We start from the raw sequence: 16,807 nt of genomic DNA, 5'->3' as shown, positions 1-16,807 counted from the left end.
GTCTAAAATCCTACTCATCCAGATCATCTTGAAATTCTAGGGAGAATTTCCTTTAGGTTCTTCTGAAAAACACAACCTACCCAATACTAACGGCCTATCCCCTCATCCTGAGCCTGTCCCAACTGAAGACATGTAATGAAAAAAGTAGGGGTGGCATTAAGATTCTGAGTTCAAAACAAGAGAAGGAGCACAAACTAGAAATGTCTGGACAGTGCCCCCCCAGTCCTCAAAGTGAGAAGTCTAAGGAACTGATGGAGGCACTCGGAGGAAAAATTCCCAAAAGAATGGAACATACATTGTCACAGTCATAGAACTCACCTTTATCTAGTTTTCTCATCCTAGCCTGATAGGTGCCCTTCTGCCAGCTGGGTTGGGCAAACCTGGCACAGCGGCAGCAGCTCAGCTGGGACTGTTTAGAATATATAGGTGTGGGTTAGGGTACTGCCCCCCTACCCTTACTCTTGCACCCATGTCCCCCCCTCAGTCCTGGGGCTGAGAAAATTATCCAGAACCCCAACAAGGTTTGGAGGAGCCGGAACAGCACTGGCAGACCTGGAAACTGACTACCATTCAGCAAGTTAATGTTCATACGCCTGCCCCTTCTCATTCTGAAAACAAGGAAAGAATTAGATTTTATACAATAGTTCATCAGATTATTGGAAAACAGGGCTGGAAGGGGGGACCTCATAAAATTACCTAGTCCAGCCCCCTGCTCAAGCCAGGCTCATTCTTGACTAAAGCATCCCAACCAAGTATCTTATCTAATCTGTTTTTGAAAGTTTCCAAGCATGGAGATTGCACAACCTCTCTAATAGCCTGGTCTAATGCCTGACCACCCACATAGTCAGAAAGTTCCTCCTAATCTCCAGCCTAAATTTCCCTTGCTGCAGCTTGAGGCCATTGTTCCTAGTTCTGTCCCTTAAAGCCACAGAGAAAATCCCATCTCTGTCCTCCCTATAATCACCCTTCAGGTGTTTGAAGACTCATCAAATCCCCCTCAGTCTTCTCTTCTCTGAGCTAAATAACCTAGTTCTTTCAGATTGCCCTCATGTTCTGGGACAGACATTACATAAACCGGTTTGACCCAAATCAGTTCAGTCTGATACTACATTCAACCAGGTTTATCTCAAACCAGTTTCAGCCATTTTCAGACTGGTTTATGTGCACTGAACATCTGTTCTGTTACAGGTTTAAACTCGTTTCTGATCACTTAAACTCGTTTATGTGTTATGTCTGTCTCTAGCCCATATGTCTTGTTTCCCAGGCCCCTGATCATTTTTGTTGCCCTGCACTGGACTTTTTCCAAATTGTCCAGGTCTTTTTTGAAGTGTGAGGCTGGAAAGTAGAAACAGTACTCCAGCTGAGGCCTCACTAGTGCTGAATGGAGTGGAAGAGTCATTTCCCTTAATTTGCAAGTGACACTCTTGTTAAAACAACCCAGTATGCTGGTGGTGTGTTGTTGGTTGCTTGGTTTGGGGGTTTTTTTGCAACAAAAGCACACTGTTTGTTCGTGGTCAATTTATGGTCCACTGTAACCCACAGGTCCTTCTCTGCAGTAGTGCAGCCTTTCAGTCTGTATTTGTGTATGTGGTTGATTATTCCATCCCAAGTGCAGGGCTTTGCACTTGTTATTGTTGAATCTCATCTGATTGATTGCAGACAATTTCTCCAGTAATACATCTGCAAGTGATCATTATATTTCATAAAGATTTATTTGTTAGAGCATCTGAGACTAGAAAGTTAAATTATATGGTTCTGCCCCCAGTATTCACCTTAAATAATACCACGCTATGCAAGTCCCTTCATTTAGATGGGACAGAGCATTCTGTTCCATCTAAACTGGCATGGATGCAGATTACTTGCATCCAAAAGGTGCTGAGACCACATCCAGAGTCTGAATCAGGCAATTTGGAAAAGGGCTTAGTTTATTATTTAAACAGAGTGTTGACATTGTCTGTCAGTTTGTTTATTCATTTATCTGACTAAAGCACAAAGTAGGAGCCCACTGATTTTTCTCTTGAATCACCATACAATAGCAAGGTTCCCACAATAGCCCTTTTTCTTTCTGGGGCTCTCCTAAGTTGAACCACTTGCTGGGTTTTACACTTGTTTGATCATCAGTCAGGGGTGAAGCTAGAATCAAGTCCCTTTTTAAAAGGTCACCTTGTGACAGTAGAAAAAGGTTCTGGAATAGGAAGATGTTCTAAGGTAGGGCTGTAAAACGATTTAAAAAAATTGATCACGATTAGCCACGTGATTAAAAAAAATGAGTTGCAATTATTCGTAGTTTCAGAGATGCTAGGGTCAGAAGGGACGTCAAAGGATCATCGAGTCCAATTCCCTGCCTGTGTCAGGAAAAAGTGATTTTAATCGCACAGCAGCCCGCCTCCATCCTGCACACAAATTCAAGGGACATGTGCACCCCATTCATCCCCTAGGGTATGCGTAGGGGAAAGAGCATCCCCTGCAACTCTGAACTAGCTGCCTGCAGCTCCATCCCACAACCTGCCCCAGCCCTGGGGCCCCATTCACCACAGCCTCTGCCCCACTCCCTCCCTCACCATGGAGGCCTCAATCTGCTCCCCCCACGCCCCTTCCCTTTCACAGACTTACCTACTGGGTACTGCTCCATATGCTGCTGGGCTGCATTCTCAACCACTTGCAGGCTTCAGCTGCATGTCTGTGTCTGCTTGCCCCACCCCCCACATGGCTGCAGCCACCTGGAGCCTGCATCCAGGCTGCATTGTAGTCCTCTGTGCTGCCACAGTTGCCCCAGGGGGTGGCCAGGAGGCGGTGGTGACAGCAGCAGAGTGGAGCCCAGGTGCAGGCTTCAAGACCATATGCATAATTAACCCATTAAAAAAATTACCACGAATAATTAACATGTTAATTGTGTATGTTAATCGCAATTAATTGATACCTGTGGCAGGGTGACCTTTAGGGGTGCCGTGACCTCGCCTAGCACCCCTACCTACCATGCCAAATCCGGTTTAAATGCACCCTCTTTATCTCACCTGCCACGTCTTTGATGTTAATATGTTCAAGGGAGGCTGCCTTTCTACCCTCTCTGGCACGGCCTGGATGTATCCTGGCTTGGTCTAACCGCCCGGTGCACTCTGACATTTGGGCTGCACGTGAGCCCCACCATCGGCCGTGCCCTTACGGGTCCCCGGACTCGTCTCCGTGCCCACCTGTCTCGCCTCACGGCTCTTGCTTGCACTGGGACCTATCTCCCATGGCTCTCACCTGCACCGGGGCCTTGCCTCTGTACCGTCGCCCTGCACCGGGCCTCGCAGCTATCACCGTCCACACCGGGGCCTGCCTCACCCCGCGGGGCCTCGCAGCCCTCACTGGGGTCTGTCGCCCCGCGGGGCCTGCCTCTATATTATCGCACCCACCAGGGCCTCTCTCTTATACCGCCGCCTGCGCCAGGACCTGTGCCTTGTGCTCCCTGCCCACACCGGGGCCTGTGCCTCGCACTCCCTGTCCGCGCCGGGGCCTGTGCCTCGCGCTCCCCGCAAATCGGGGCTCAGGCAGCCTTGGCCTTACCTGGCCCCCAGACCCCCTCCTTGGGTCTTACGCCCACTGGGCTCCTCACAACGGGGCCCAGGCGGCCTTTGCCTTACCTGGCTCCAGACCCGGCTTCTCAGGTCTTATGCCCCACTGGGGCTTCTTGCATGTGCCCACACTGAGCTCCTCCCGATGCTGCCCACACTGGGGCCGGGGTCAGGACACCCCAAAACGCAGTGCCCTCTCCGACGCTAGGAACCCCCCCACTACTGGGGAGCTCCTATGAGGCCTCCTCCACCCCTGCAGCCTCGCCCGGTCCTCCGGTGTAACACAACAACCACAAAACAAAAACCGCACCCTCCTGTGTTATAACATAAATTCCAAGCTGACTGGCTATCCATAGCTCCATTCGTATCCCTACCAGGGTTTTCCTCCACCCAGTATCATCGGGCAGACACTGCTCAGACCATCAGGCTTCTCTGCCCTGCTTGCTCCAGCAGAGCTCCAGTTTCTTTGGCTGCCAAAGGGGAACTGACCTCTGGCCTCAACCTAGCTTGTTTATAAAAGCCAGGCCCTGCCCCCTTCCGGTCAGCTGACCAGACTGGTAGTCTTGGCAACCTGCACCTGTGCTGCCCTGGTGACTGGCAGCTGAGCCCATTTTACTGCTGTCAGTAGCAGGCACTTAGTGCCCTGCTACAATACCCCTATTCTAAGGATTCCTAGATAGAGTTTCTCTCCTATCATTTTATTAGGGGGATAGATTTGCCTTTCCATCCCCATCCTTAACTTCCAGAGAATAAGTCATAGGTCTTGCTAGGAGACCCTACAGATCCTGAGAAATCTCTAGGAGGTTAAAGTTATCTGTATAATCTTGAGATCTTTGCTCATTTTATGGTTTCTGGTGCTTCTCCTGCTTAATTGACAACAGACTGCAGAATGAATACCAGTGTCATGTCATATAAGCTTACCTAAGGGATTCTTTGCAGGACCAGAGGGGCAATGATGATAAACATTATCTCTACAGGTTCTGTCCTAAGCCCTGCTAATCTTAACCCTCCTCCCCTCCATGAACCGTAAAGGTGCAGAGCTCTTTCCACAGAACACAGTGGAAGTTCTTGTAATTGGAGTGGCTTACTCATCCATGTGATGTGCACATGGCCATGTCCTTGTGCTGATCTGAGGATGGGATAGTCCAGGGCAGTGGGAGTGTGTGCAAAGTGAAACAGTATTAATCAAGAATAAGGACGCTATAGTGAGTAAGTAGCAAGTCAGGATGTAGAGCCCTGGAGTCTTGGGTCTCAGTTCTCTCTAATCGTTGGACAAATGCATTCAAGGGTTCAGATTGACCTACCAGCTAGAAAGGTAAAAACGCAAACATACAAAACAACCTTTAAGTAAAACTGCAAAATAAATTGAAATGATCATTTTTGTACTTAAATGCCATAGTTGATAGAAAAATATGCAAGAAAATGTCAGAAAAATGAATTCTACAAATATATTTTAAGAAAAATTTATTATGAGTATGAGCATTGTGTGGATAAAGTTAAAAGTTTTATTTTAAAATCAGGTAAGAGCTAAAGGATTTGGCTAATTAGTAGACAGTATTTAAAAAGAAATAAGTATACAGAATAAGTTACCTAAAAATGATTATTATGTTAGAGGTGGAAATCTGAGAACCAGTTACAAACACTTGTAGGGCATAGGCACAAAAGGAGAACTGAAGGTTTTCTGAAAAGGATATATAAGAAAAAGTGAGAAGAAAGTGAAAAAAGGAACAGTTGGACTACATCTTAAGAATTTGTGACTAAAATACTTTGTCTTAGAATGTGAAGTAGATTGGCAAGGATGATATCAGGCAGTTGAAGTTATATTGCAAGATATAGTCTTGAACTGGCAGAGAGGCGTTAAACTCAACAACACCTAAAAAACCTTTCCATTTATGTTTTGTCTCAGTAAGATAGGCATTGCAATTACTGCGTCTTCTTTTTTTTAATTCACGGGCTGTCTTCACATAGTGTCCTTTCTGAATAGTCCTTCTTGAATACACTTGAAAAGAATCCACGTTCTGTTAAAAACAAGGAGGTATTAATTTAAGTGATATTATTACAATGTCTAGACTGTAGCAGTAGTGCATAGGAGGGCAGAGAAAAGTAAATGCTGCCAGTGTGAGCCATGCAAAATGTGAAAGCATGTGACCCCACACTGGGAATTATGTAGGTCCCTCCCCCACCTTTTCAAATGAAATGAAGCCTGAAAAAGGGACATGCTATGTGGGCAGACTTAATAAAATACAGTAACCTAAACACAAAGCATATCCTACTACCAAAACCCTTTTGTCTTTCTCTCATTATTAATACAGATATTTCTTGTTGAAAAGTTCTTTACTTCCTGTTGAACTCCTCAGCATCATTTCTGCAATTAAGACAACATTCACCCTTTGATATTTTTGTCATAATTCAGATAGACTATTTGCCTGCTCCTTCTCCATAAACTTTATGCACGACCTGAGTAAATAGACCCAGCATAAACCAGTGTAAGGTTGTAATTCTTCCTCAGGATACAAATACAGGCAGTCCTCGGCTTTATGACACAACTGGTTCCCGCAAACCATGTCTTAAGTCAAAACATTGTAACTCGGAACCAATTTTCTCATAAGAAACAATGTTATAAATGGGGGATTGGTTCCTGAACCAAGGCCCAATACCCTATTTTCACCAAAAATACCCCAGAATTTTGTACTCAATCAGTTATAGATGAGTAATATAGCTACATTAATGTATTTATATTGTAAATAGCACTCATATTGTTTTAAAGGACTTCTTTGAGGTGACTTTGCTGGTCTTTTTGAAGGGCTCTTGGTTGGACTTTTTGAAGGGTTCTTGGCTGGAGTCTTCTCAGGAGTCTTGGCTACAGGTTTTTCTGGAGTCTTGTCTACTTTCTTAAAGAAAGCGTCCAAGCAAGTTTGGACAGATCTTCTCCAGGGAGATAAGCGACTCAGCAAGCAGGTATTTGCTGGTGTGGCATCGCATCAGCTCATGCGTTGTAAAGTAAAAACTGATGCCATTAAGTTGAAACAAGGTGTCAATTTATAAACGTTGTAAGTGCAAAATGTTGTAACTCGAAACAGTGTAAGTCGAAGGAACATAGTACCAAGGAAGCAGCAGTGCCTTCCAAGAAAAGTTTTGGACCATCAGTGTAGTTAGTCACAAAATTACTGGCTGCAGCTTTGTCCCTTATTTGCTCATACAACCTCTAAACAGTGTCTACTATGGACAAAACTACCTTTAGACAAAACTATATAAACATTTTCATAGCTAGGGCTGTTTTCCTTTTATAGTCTTCTACTGCTTTTCTGGATGAATACTTTAGATTCTTTGGGAGTAAGTGAAAACACTGTTCCACATACTCAGGGTTTTACCACTCTTGTTAAAGTAGCCAGGTTCATACCTTTGAAACATTCAGGAACTGTGAGATTGCCATCTATACACGTAGTGGGCACAGTATAGACACAGTCCTCTTCTTTATTTTTGCAGAAAAAGGAAATGGTTTCATCATGTTGTATTCCTTCTTTAAGGCCATCCTTAACTGCTACCTTCTCACCTTTGTATAACACAGTAGCTTTCTTAACTGGTATCTTACATGGTGCTGAAAAACAGTTCAAATTTAAGTTGCATTACCATTTCATTAGGGTTTGAATTAAAAAAATAAATAGGCTAGATCCTGTAAGGTAAGTACAGAAGTAACATTTTGATGTAAAAGTCAGTGATGTTGTCCACAAAGGAGCAAATATTTGAAAGACAGATATTGAATGAGATATTTGGTAGTGGTTACATGAATTAAGAGCTGATGTCCCACTGAAAGGCAATGAGACTGTGTTCCTAAGTCACTTGACTGCTTTTGAAAAGCCCAACCTCTTATTTCAAAAACAGCGATTTGTATACTTGTATGCAATATATGTAGGCAATGCCATGTATACTTGATGAATGAAGAAAGATAAATGTCACTTCTTGCTTAGTTGTAGAAAAAGCGTTAATATTTGAGAAGTGGTATGTCTCAATATGGATGGAAATAGATTAAATTACATCATTACAGAAAACATTCTTTTCTGATTTCAAATTGTAGAGACTGAGGCCAAATCTACACTAAAGACTGTTTGGTAATATAGCTGTATCAGCAAATCTCCCTAACATAACTATAGCTCATACCAACTAGTGTGGTTAAGTTGGTTCCCCAAATAAAATAAGCTCTATCAGAGTCTTGTTATGTCAGTACAACTGTGCCTACATTCAGGCTTTAGGTAAAAATGTTGAAAAAAAAATCATACCCCTGACATGGCTGTACAAGCAATAGTTTCTAGATGCATCTGGCTTACATGCAAAGTGCCAATTTAGACAGAAAGTAAAAGGAATAAAGGAAGAATTTGGGTGCATGGTCATTAAACCCAGTTGTATTATCTTACTGGGGAGCATATAGTTATTTAATGCTGTTATGAGAGCCCTGAGAATGCCTATGCTTGATCTTTCTGCTTTGTTCTGAAATGGGAGATTCTCTCAGAGATAATTTCTCATCAGCTTCTTCTGGTCAAACATTTAGGACAATTCAGGTTGATGGGTGGTTTCTGATGCATAGTCTTACCTTTACAAGATGGTTTTATGGACCACTCATTTGTTTTTTCACATGTTGATTCTCTGGGCCCCTCTAGCACATATCTACCATTGCAGCCAAAACTGACACTTTCCTTATAACCATATGTTCTTCGAACAGCAAAATTTACAAATCCATTTTCTATTCCTGTTGGAGTTGGACATGTTACGACTGTAGTGCAAAACCAAAGAAAATATGGTACAATTTAACACATTTGCTTTGATTTCCTTTAGTCTCTCACATAGATAAACAGCAAGTAAACTTAAAAACTTTGGAAACAAACATAAAAATTTGGTTTAGAATCATGTTCCCTCCAAACCTTGGGAAGATCCAAAGATCATTTAATTTGGTATAGCTCCAGTGAACCTACAATAAAGCCAGTAAAATTGTATTCATTTACACCAACTGAGGATTTAGCTTTGTACTTCTTAGATTAGGTGATAGTTTACTCCTGCTATTTAGATATTGGACTGGATTTGCCATGCTTTAGGTATCTGATTCTAATTTCACAGAAGTGAAAGATTGTTAACTTAAATAGAGTTGCATTTTTTTGTGTAATGTTAGATTGTAGACACTCTGGGGCAGAAAACTTCCTGTTTTGTGCAATCTTGAGGTCACTGTTAGCAGTCATTTGTAATTATGCTTTTCAAAATAAATATATTCAAGATATAAAAAGTTGCTGTGCTATTAATTCATAAGGCCCAAATTAATAAAAATGTTCAGACCATTTCTATATATTTTCTAACGTTTTTTTTAAAAGTTAATCAAATTATTGATTGTACATCTACTTACACTTGCATTCTGGTATATGGCTCCAGTTCCCATTAGCTGTACAGATAGCTGTTTCATTGCCAAAAAGTGCAAAAGACGGTAAGCATTCAAATCCAATCATGTCTTGGAAGACTGATACATTTCCAGGCTTTAGAGTATGGTAAGAAATTACTCCAAATTCAGGAATTTGGGGAGGAGGACAAATCACAGCTGGAAAAGCAGAACATTGGTTTTCCACACATGTCAAAAATCCAAATTGTTACTCCTTCCTGGAGGAATATCCCCCAGAACATCATGTCTATAAAAGAATTACATTGCATGGTGCAAAATAGGAATACATTTGCTAAATTAATTAGAATAAATAAAAGGCTCAGTAACCTTGATGTTTGTAATTCATTAATCAATGCAGTTTTTGCAGGCAATATAAATATACATAACATTTTTACAATATATTGCACTTCTGTCATCAAGGTGTTCACATCTTTGAAGGATGTGTCAAAGGAGATGTATCAAAGTGGCAGGGAAATGTAAGAGAAAGGAGATCTGCATCATCCCTGAACCAGTATTAGAATTCAGAAGTTCCTAAGCCCAAACTAGTCATTTAGTAACACTTCTCTATAATGAGTCCAGACACCCAAAACCAAAACCAATCATCTCTTTCAAGCCACAGACAGAAAACCTAATTCTGATTTATACCAACTCCTCTGTACCTTGTTGTAACACCATAACGAGGCCTTAGCATGGGTATGAATGTATTCTAAAACCCTTTTACAATACTGCAACCATGTGAAAAGCTATAAACAAGGATAGGGCCCAGTGTGTTTCTTTAGTACACATACGTTGACAGTGAGGTAGAGTGCTGCTCCATCTTCCATCTGCCATGCACTGGCTAGTGCTTGTCCCCTTGAGAATGTACCTGCGAAAAAACAGATCCATTTACTAGGAAGCTTTAAGAAGTCTTATAAACACAGGGAGGGCTGGGACTTCTCTAGAAGAAACCTAACAAGAAGGCATGCATTACAGAGCATACAGTCTGACTCCTGGGCTTCCTTCATAATTCAACTAATTGTTTATTTCAAGAAGCATTTTTAGTAGAAGTTGAAAATTTGCCCTTGTACTAATACTGTACTAATTCTTCTTCCAGAAGAAATATATGACTGAATAAGAGACTAATTTCTTGTACATTCAACCATAAATTGTATTTGACACATCCATTTATATAATAATTAAAGTGTATGTGAGAAAAGAGTATTGATTTCTGATTGCTAGCATAATACATGGCATCTTGGGAGTAGTTCTTTAGGATGATTATATTGACTACGACTGTTAAGTTACTGCACTACAGAACTCAGCCAGGAGACCAGTGTACAGCCCAATTTAATTCTCATTTGCATTTTTTTCTAAAGTGCTTATCTCCAGACCTTTGTGCTTTTGTTATTCTAAGTCCTTATACTAAGCCTTAATGAAATGCTTATCCTGTTTCTGTCATTTCAGTATTACACACTGGAAACTAGTAAATTATAATTAGCAAAATTTAAGTCCATCAATCAAATCCAATTACTACATTCAGTGTCATAGTTACCTTTATTTATTGCTCATCTCACTTCTGTTTCTCAGGGATGGGACTTGAATTAATCCATTTATGCTTAGCAGCGTATTCCAGTCTGTGACTCACCCACAAATGTCACAGGTGAAAAACGCTTGGTCATGATTTATTCCAGTAGAATGAACAAATGAGAAGAATCATATGCTTGTCTGACACCAGTTGAAATATCTTTCTATCAGAAATATTAGATGGATATCTAACAAAAAAGTGCTGCATTTATTCTATATACTGCCTATATACTGTACTACAGGAGTGTCAAACTCATCTGCAGTGTGATGTAGGACCAGCCCACAGGCCAGACGAATAGGTCCACAGAAACCCTCTCTTCCCCCCGCATACTAGATCCAGTGCCCACAGTGCTCACTCCAGCCAGTCCAGGACTGCACTGGACATGTGTCTGTTCTGGCCAGATGAGGGTGCGAGATGCATGTAACATCTGCTCTGGCCAGCCTGGGGTGGACACTGTATGTGGCACAGTCCTGAACTGACCAGAGTGGATCCAGCATGCAGGGGAACCATGGAGCCTCCTTCCCCGCTGCGTGCTGGATCCAGGACCTGCAGTGCACAGACTGGCTGGAGTGGATGCCACGTGCAGCTCATGTCCCAGATCAATCAGTGTGTGTGACACAGTCCTGGACCAGCTGGAGCAGGCACCGCGGGTGCTGGATCCAGCATGCAGGGGTCTCAGACTGGCCCTGTGCAGGACTGACACTGGGGGCCAGATGATGTGATGATGTGATTTGGCCTGTGGGCTGCATCTCTGACACCCCTGCTGTAGTATAGTGATGGAGATAACTTGTATTTATAAGAGGGTTTTGCAAAACTTCATTCAGATTATGCTGCAGTTCCCATGTCCTCCTCTCCCCCCATTTCTACAGTATGCCTTCATCCTTAAGCTTCTGTATTTCATTTCACACACAACTTCATGCCTTCAATTCTTAAAAGAGCTCTTCTTTAATCCTCACCCCAAAATTCACTTCTTTCACTTGGACACTGATCTGATTCAGAGCTAAAATACTATTCTACTTAAGATCACAAGCTTTGAAACCTAATTATGTCTTTGAAGAAAGATACATTTCCAGGCTTTAGAGCATGGTAAGAAATGATTCCAGGTTCAGGATGTTGGGGAAGAGGACAAGGCACAGCTGGCTTGTGATACCCTCTGCTCTTCTTTCTCCCTCCCTGGTCATTGGTGATGTTAGGCCTAAAACTGCTCAAGACAGAGGGTTGGTTTTTTTAGGTGTTCTTAAAATGTCAAATAGGTATTGTTTTGCTATACATATAATAAAAAGCATTGGATACAAACTGCATTGATGACATACTAATAATACAGCACACCTTGAACAGTATATTTTGGGTGTTATTCATTGTAAAGTTGTATTTTCATGAGGCCTCCTTACCTCGTTCCATAACATTTGAGAGTGTATCTACTGCTCATGTGCAACAAATGATTGTATAGATAAACAGGGTGTTTGAAGCATAATTCTTCAATTGCAAATTTAAATTGTGGTTAAGTATATTTTGGTATATTTCTTTTTTTTTTTTTAACCTTTTCTGCCTATGCTTTTTCCAGCACAATTATTTTATGCTAATTTGTTTCTAGTTTCAGTGCTTACTTTATAGCACATCAAAACAAGGAAACAGTTATGACACTATGTGCCCCTGGTTCAATCAGTGTGCTGCTTTCAAACACATGCTTCTACAGTGTTCATGATCAAAATTCACTTAATTTATCTTTCATTTCTAAAACTGGCAGAAAAATCAGTTGTTCAAACCAACCAGCCCTGGGTGACAGTATGTTATATTGTTGCATGCAGGGATCAAGTTAGGGTTAATTTCATATTTTCATTCTGGCAAAAAAGACATAGAAGGAGATTATCTCATCTCTGCTGTAGGATTCATCTCATGATGTAGTAAGGGAATTTCAAAAGTAGATGAAAAGTAGTGCAGAATAAAGATTTATATAAAGTTTAAGTTTCTTCTGCTGTTAGGACTATTTCTATTTCTGGGAATCATTGTGTTGAAAAAGTGAAGTCTTGCATAAAATATTCAAGTGCAGTAGCATTACATTGGGTGGATTGGTAGGGTATGAACCTGGGGGGCTGCTTAGAGATGAAGGGACACCGGAAAAGAACGAGGGTCTGGTGATATGAGGACTTACCCTGGATTACAGGAAAAATGTATTATACTCTGATAGGTCAATGCTGTAAAAGAAATTTTTCCATTCTCTAGCGGTCCAGGAAATGAACATTTCTTTGCTGTTTAAAAGACAATGGAAGAGTGTATTATTTTGTGAGATAGATATATATTGATATATATATATAGACACACACACACACACATATATATAAAAATATAAAACTAAAACGATGCTAGCAAGTTTGATTGTATGCAAGTATGGTGTCAAGTTTTTACACTTCTTTATTCATGAGTCCTTATATTTTTTATTTGAAATCAAGCTATATTTAAGCTATTTGCAAATGTATGTGATTGGCTTGGATAAGTGACTGTCCAAATTATAATTATGGAAATTATTGAATAAGATAATTTTCTCTAATAAAATTAAATGAATATCAAAGGTGTCTATTACAGTAAATCAAGTGTTGTAAAAATAAAACAAATTGCACCATAAACATTAAAGTTGTCAACATTTCATTTATATACTTTAAACAAGTGATAGAACAAATGAGGTATCCCATTTTGAAGATAAAACAGCTGAGCTGTGACATTACTTACTGATTTTGTAAACTGTTTTTCAATACATATAGAAACAACACATTTCCTATCTCAAATATTTTGTTTTGGATTGAGGAAAACAGTAAGAAAGTAAAGCAAATGTGCAACATCTTAATGAGGGGCCATAACACACATGAGAATCAACTAGATGCTGGTTTTGTGCTCAGTGCTCTTAGAAATGCAGAAGTAGAGTATGCAGAAAGCCAAACAGCAACGTTTTATAATATTACACAGTCCACAAACCGTTACACAGCATTTATAGACCAATGCACAACTGTCAATTCTGTGACACAACACTGAGGAATGGAACCTGCAGGTTACTTACGTATACATTTCATAGTGTTAAGAAACCATCTGCCAGACCGATTGCAAGTATACTTCCTCATGCCGCTGTGATGGACGTAACCAGGCCTACAGGTATATGTGACCTCTTCACCAGGTTGATATTCTTTCTTATCTACATCAATTGTTGCAAATGGCACTTCAGGTAGCTTTGGGCAGGCTAGAAGAAAGGAACCACTTAACAATAAAAGGGGTACAATGCAGAAGAACTTGTTGCATCAGTTATCAAACTTGAGCATAGATTTTTTTATTACTGTATTATTAAAACTGGATAAAATGACGTGAGCTCTTAACACGCGTGGCATTTCCCTGTCTGTAATTTTCTATAGACTGAGCCTCAGTACAGTTTAAAAATATTTATAGACTTTGTGGTTGCCAGATAGAAAGGAAAGATATAGCAGGGCAGGAAGGGAAGTTTCATAAACAGTTCCTAGCCATTAGGACTGGCAGCAAACTTCTGGCAGGGAAGAAGAGCGGAGGGTTCCAGTTTGGGAAAGCACGAGGCAAAAAGGGTGACTGGTGTGCAATGTGGGGAGGGATGCACAAAACCTTGGATTCGGCAGGAGGAGTGGGACACAAGAACCCCTGAGAGGAGGAGGAGGAGAGGGGCAGTCACACTTCGGCTTAAAGCAGAATGAAGGAAGCTTGTGTGGAGAAAGGAGGAAAGCAGAAAACCCTGGTATTAATGTGCTCAGGTTACAGAAGCCAAATAATTTATGACCTTCCACTAATTAGGTTTGCATGACATTTGTTCCTAATACTAATTTCCTTTGCCTTCCCTTTTAGCATCTGTCTTATAAAACTTTATTCCCCACCGGGGAATGTGAGGGAGGAAGAAACAGAGGAGAGTTCCAAGGAGGAGAAGTTTTTAAGATCTTTTCAGCTACTTGCAAAAGGCAAGAGGTTTGTAAAACTGCCATAACCTCCAGGTTTTCCATCCTTGCTTAAGCTTGGCCTATCGAATATTCTTTGCTATTAGAAAGGGAGAGACACTTACTGTTTCCTGCAAGAACACAGTGCGTCAGAGTAACTATCCACAAGAACAGCGCAGTTGAATACATTGCTGCCAGTTTCCAAGCTTTCAAAATGACCCTCAATGAAATGTTTGTTTTCTTAAAAAGAAAGGTATTAACAAAACGATGGCTAAAAATTAACTTTTCTTATTTACTCTAATCCTAGTAAACAAAAGATAAAATCATTCTCAGATTACTGGGAACAGAGGCCTAAATGATCATCACATGTTTGTTTTGTAGATATTATAGGAACACATATTTTAATCTGTTTTGAAGATCTTTCATCGCTGCCTGGTTATTGCCTCAAGTCATGTCATTCTGTCATCTTTCAAGCACAGAGGGACTAACTTTCAGTTCCCTCATGCCAGTGGGTATATTTTGGGTAGCACAAGTGGCCCAGCAATGGAATTGCTAACAGAAACTCTTCTGTATGACTCCATTTGCATATTTTTTTCCTCTGCCATTAAAAGGCATCTCTGAACCTTTCAGGGTCAAGAATCCAAGTTGGTCCCAGAGCTGATTTTCTGGCCTCTCTCATCCTGCTCCCACTGTACTTGCTTGGCAAAACTACCATTAAACTTCTTTTGTACAGTGTACAGTACTGTGTTGGAAACCATCATAATTGAGAGCTTATCTAACTCAGTACTAGCCATTATTACTTTATCATCTTAAAACACCTTAACACCATCTGTGAAACATAAAACAAGTTAAAAAGCAGAATTGCGGAATTTCTTCAGCCAGTGGAAACAAAGGAGGAGTTTTAGTTTGCTGCGTGTAACAGGGGTCTGCCATTGGCCCACCCACTTGTTTCTGGGCCAGTGGACTGCCTCCTCGTCTGCCACACCTTGATGATACACAATTATGGTGTTAATTAGGCGGGAGGCTGTCCATTCTCGCCCTGATGCCAGAAAACGCTATCTGCAGCTCCATTCCTCCCCGGCATCGCAGCCCAAGTCTTGCAGATGGCATACAGGTGACAATGATCCTGGCCTACAGCCAGAGCCAGCTTAGCCTTCATTGTCAGGCCTCAGACACACACACACATTCATACCACCTTCCTCTCACTAGGGCCTCTCACACTCCACCCCCTCTCACAGGGTCTTTTTCATGCATCAACAACTTGTACCATGCCTTGGCCCCTCTTGGAGCAGGACCCTTCAGCCATAGGCTTAACCTAGCGCACACCGTGGGTGGCCGATGTACCGTCTTTTGGGCTTCCCCCATGGCCCTCACCGGGGTAGTGGCCAGCCAATTACCTGATGAGGGCCGAGCTTTCCCTGGCCCCTCCTGGGGCAACTCTATACACACTCACATACATATACTGAGCTCCCAGCCTTCTGGTGCCCCCTCACTGGGGCCACAGGGCTTCCCTCCCCAGTGAGAGCTCAGGTGGCTGTAGCCGTGCCTGGCCTCATCTGGGTCATACACCCTCTTTGGGCTCAGGTGGCCGTAGCCATGCCTGCCTCCCTTGTACTCACAGTGTTGTGGGGGCTAGGGGTTAAGGTACCCCAACCTACCTTTCACCAGGGTGGTAACTGGCCTTGTATTTCCGGGGGGCTCCCACACCACTGGGAGCCCCACCAGTGCAGCCACACTACACTCCAAGTCATTTGAGATGCATTACACCCCCGAATTTCCTACAGCAGCTGGAATTACTGCGCAATAGGCCACCAACACCATTAAAGCATCGTGTACACACAGCCCTCGTTTCATCTACATGTGGCCTTGAAGGCTATTTCAGAGCAGTGTGAGCTTTCGTAGGCAACAAACTACTTTGTCAGAGATGTATGCCTATTAGCAAATCAGTTGACACTTCAGTGTCAGGAGAAGGTGGGTTATGTCTGTGTACATGCTTATTCATGTGAGTTTGGTCTTTATTTTTGTTTTTAAAAACTTCCTTGTTTGCATTTAACATGCAGACTTTGACCATAGCATTAAGCAATCAGGAGTATGTTAATGTCTTTAGATAGAAAATGCTTTAACATTTAGCTGTGAGACCTTCTCCCCAAATATTTAGCTAATTCACAATGTCAGTGGACAAAGTACAACTTCTACAACAAAAACTGATTTTCCCCATGAGTCTTTTCTTCTATGTTTACATTTTACAGTTTTTTTTCCCCCAGTGTTCATCCTACTTCTTTCCAAAACCTTTTTGGAAGATGAGATGGAATCTAACCTTTTGGTC

General features: G+C 41.7%; 1 protein-coding gene across 1 annotated transcript; it reads right to left on the bottom strand.

Annotated features, from left to right (window-relative positions):
* Nucleotides 1-5,004: 5,004 nt before the first annotated feature.
* On the bottom strand, nt 5,005-14,715 carry APOH (apolipoprotein H). Its single transcript, XM_090061016.1, has 8 exons — nt 14,607-14,715; nt 13,593-13,769; nt 12,693-12,789; nt 9,765-9,841; nt 8,947-9,135; nt 8,146-8,325; nt 6,958-7,155; nt 5,005-5,575 (listed from the first exon to the last, which is right to left on the bottom strand). The coding sequence occupies exons 1-8, from the start codon at nt 14,668-14,670 to the stop codon at nt 5,505-5,507; spliced, it is 1,053 nt and encodes a 350-aa protein (XP_089917142.1). The 5' UTR covers nt 14,671-14,715; the 3' UTR covers nt 5,005-5,504.
* Nucleotides 14,716-16,807: the final 2,092 nt, after the last annotated feature.

The sequence above is a fragment of the Crocodylus siamensis genome, chromosome 8 (genome assembly GCF_052110815.1).
Source record: "Crocodylus siamensis isolate JL-2025a chromosome 8, ASM5211081v1, whole genome shotgun sequence".
In the NCBI taxonomy this organism is placed as follows: Eukaryota; Metazoa; Chordata; order Crocodylia; family Crocodylidae; genus Crocodylus; species Crocodylus siamensis.
This window is presented reverse-complemented; position numbering and strand designations above follow the sequence as displayed.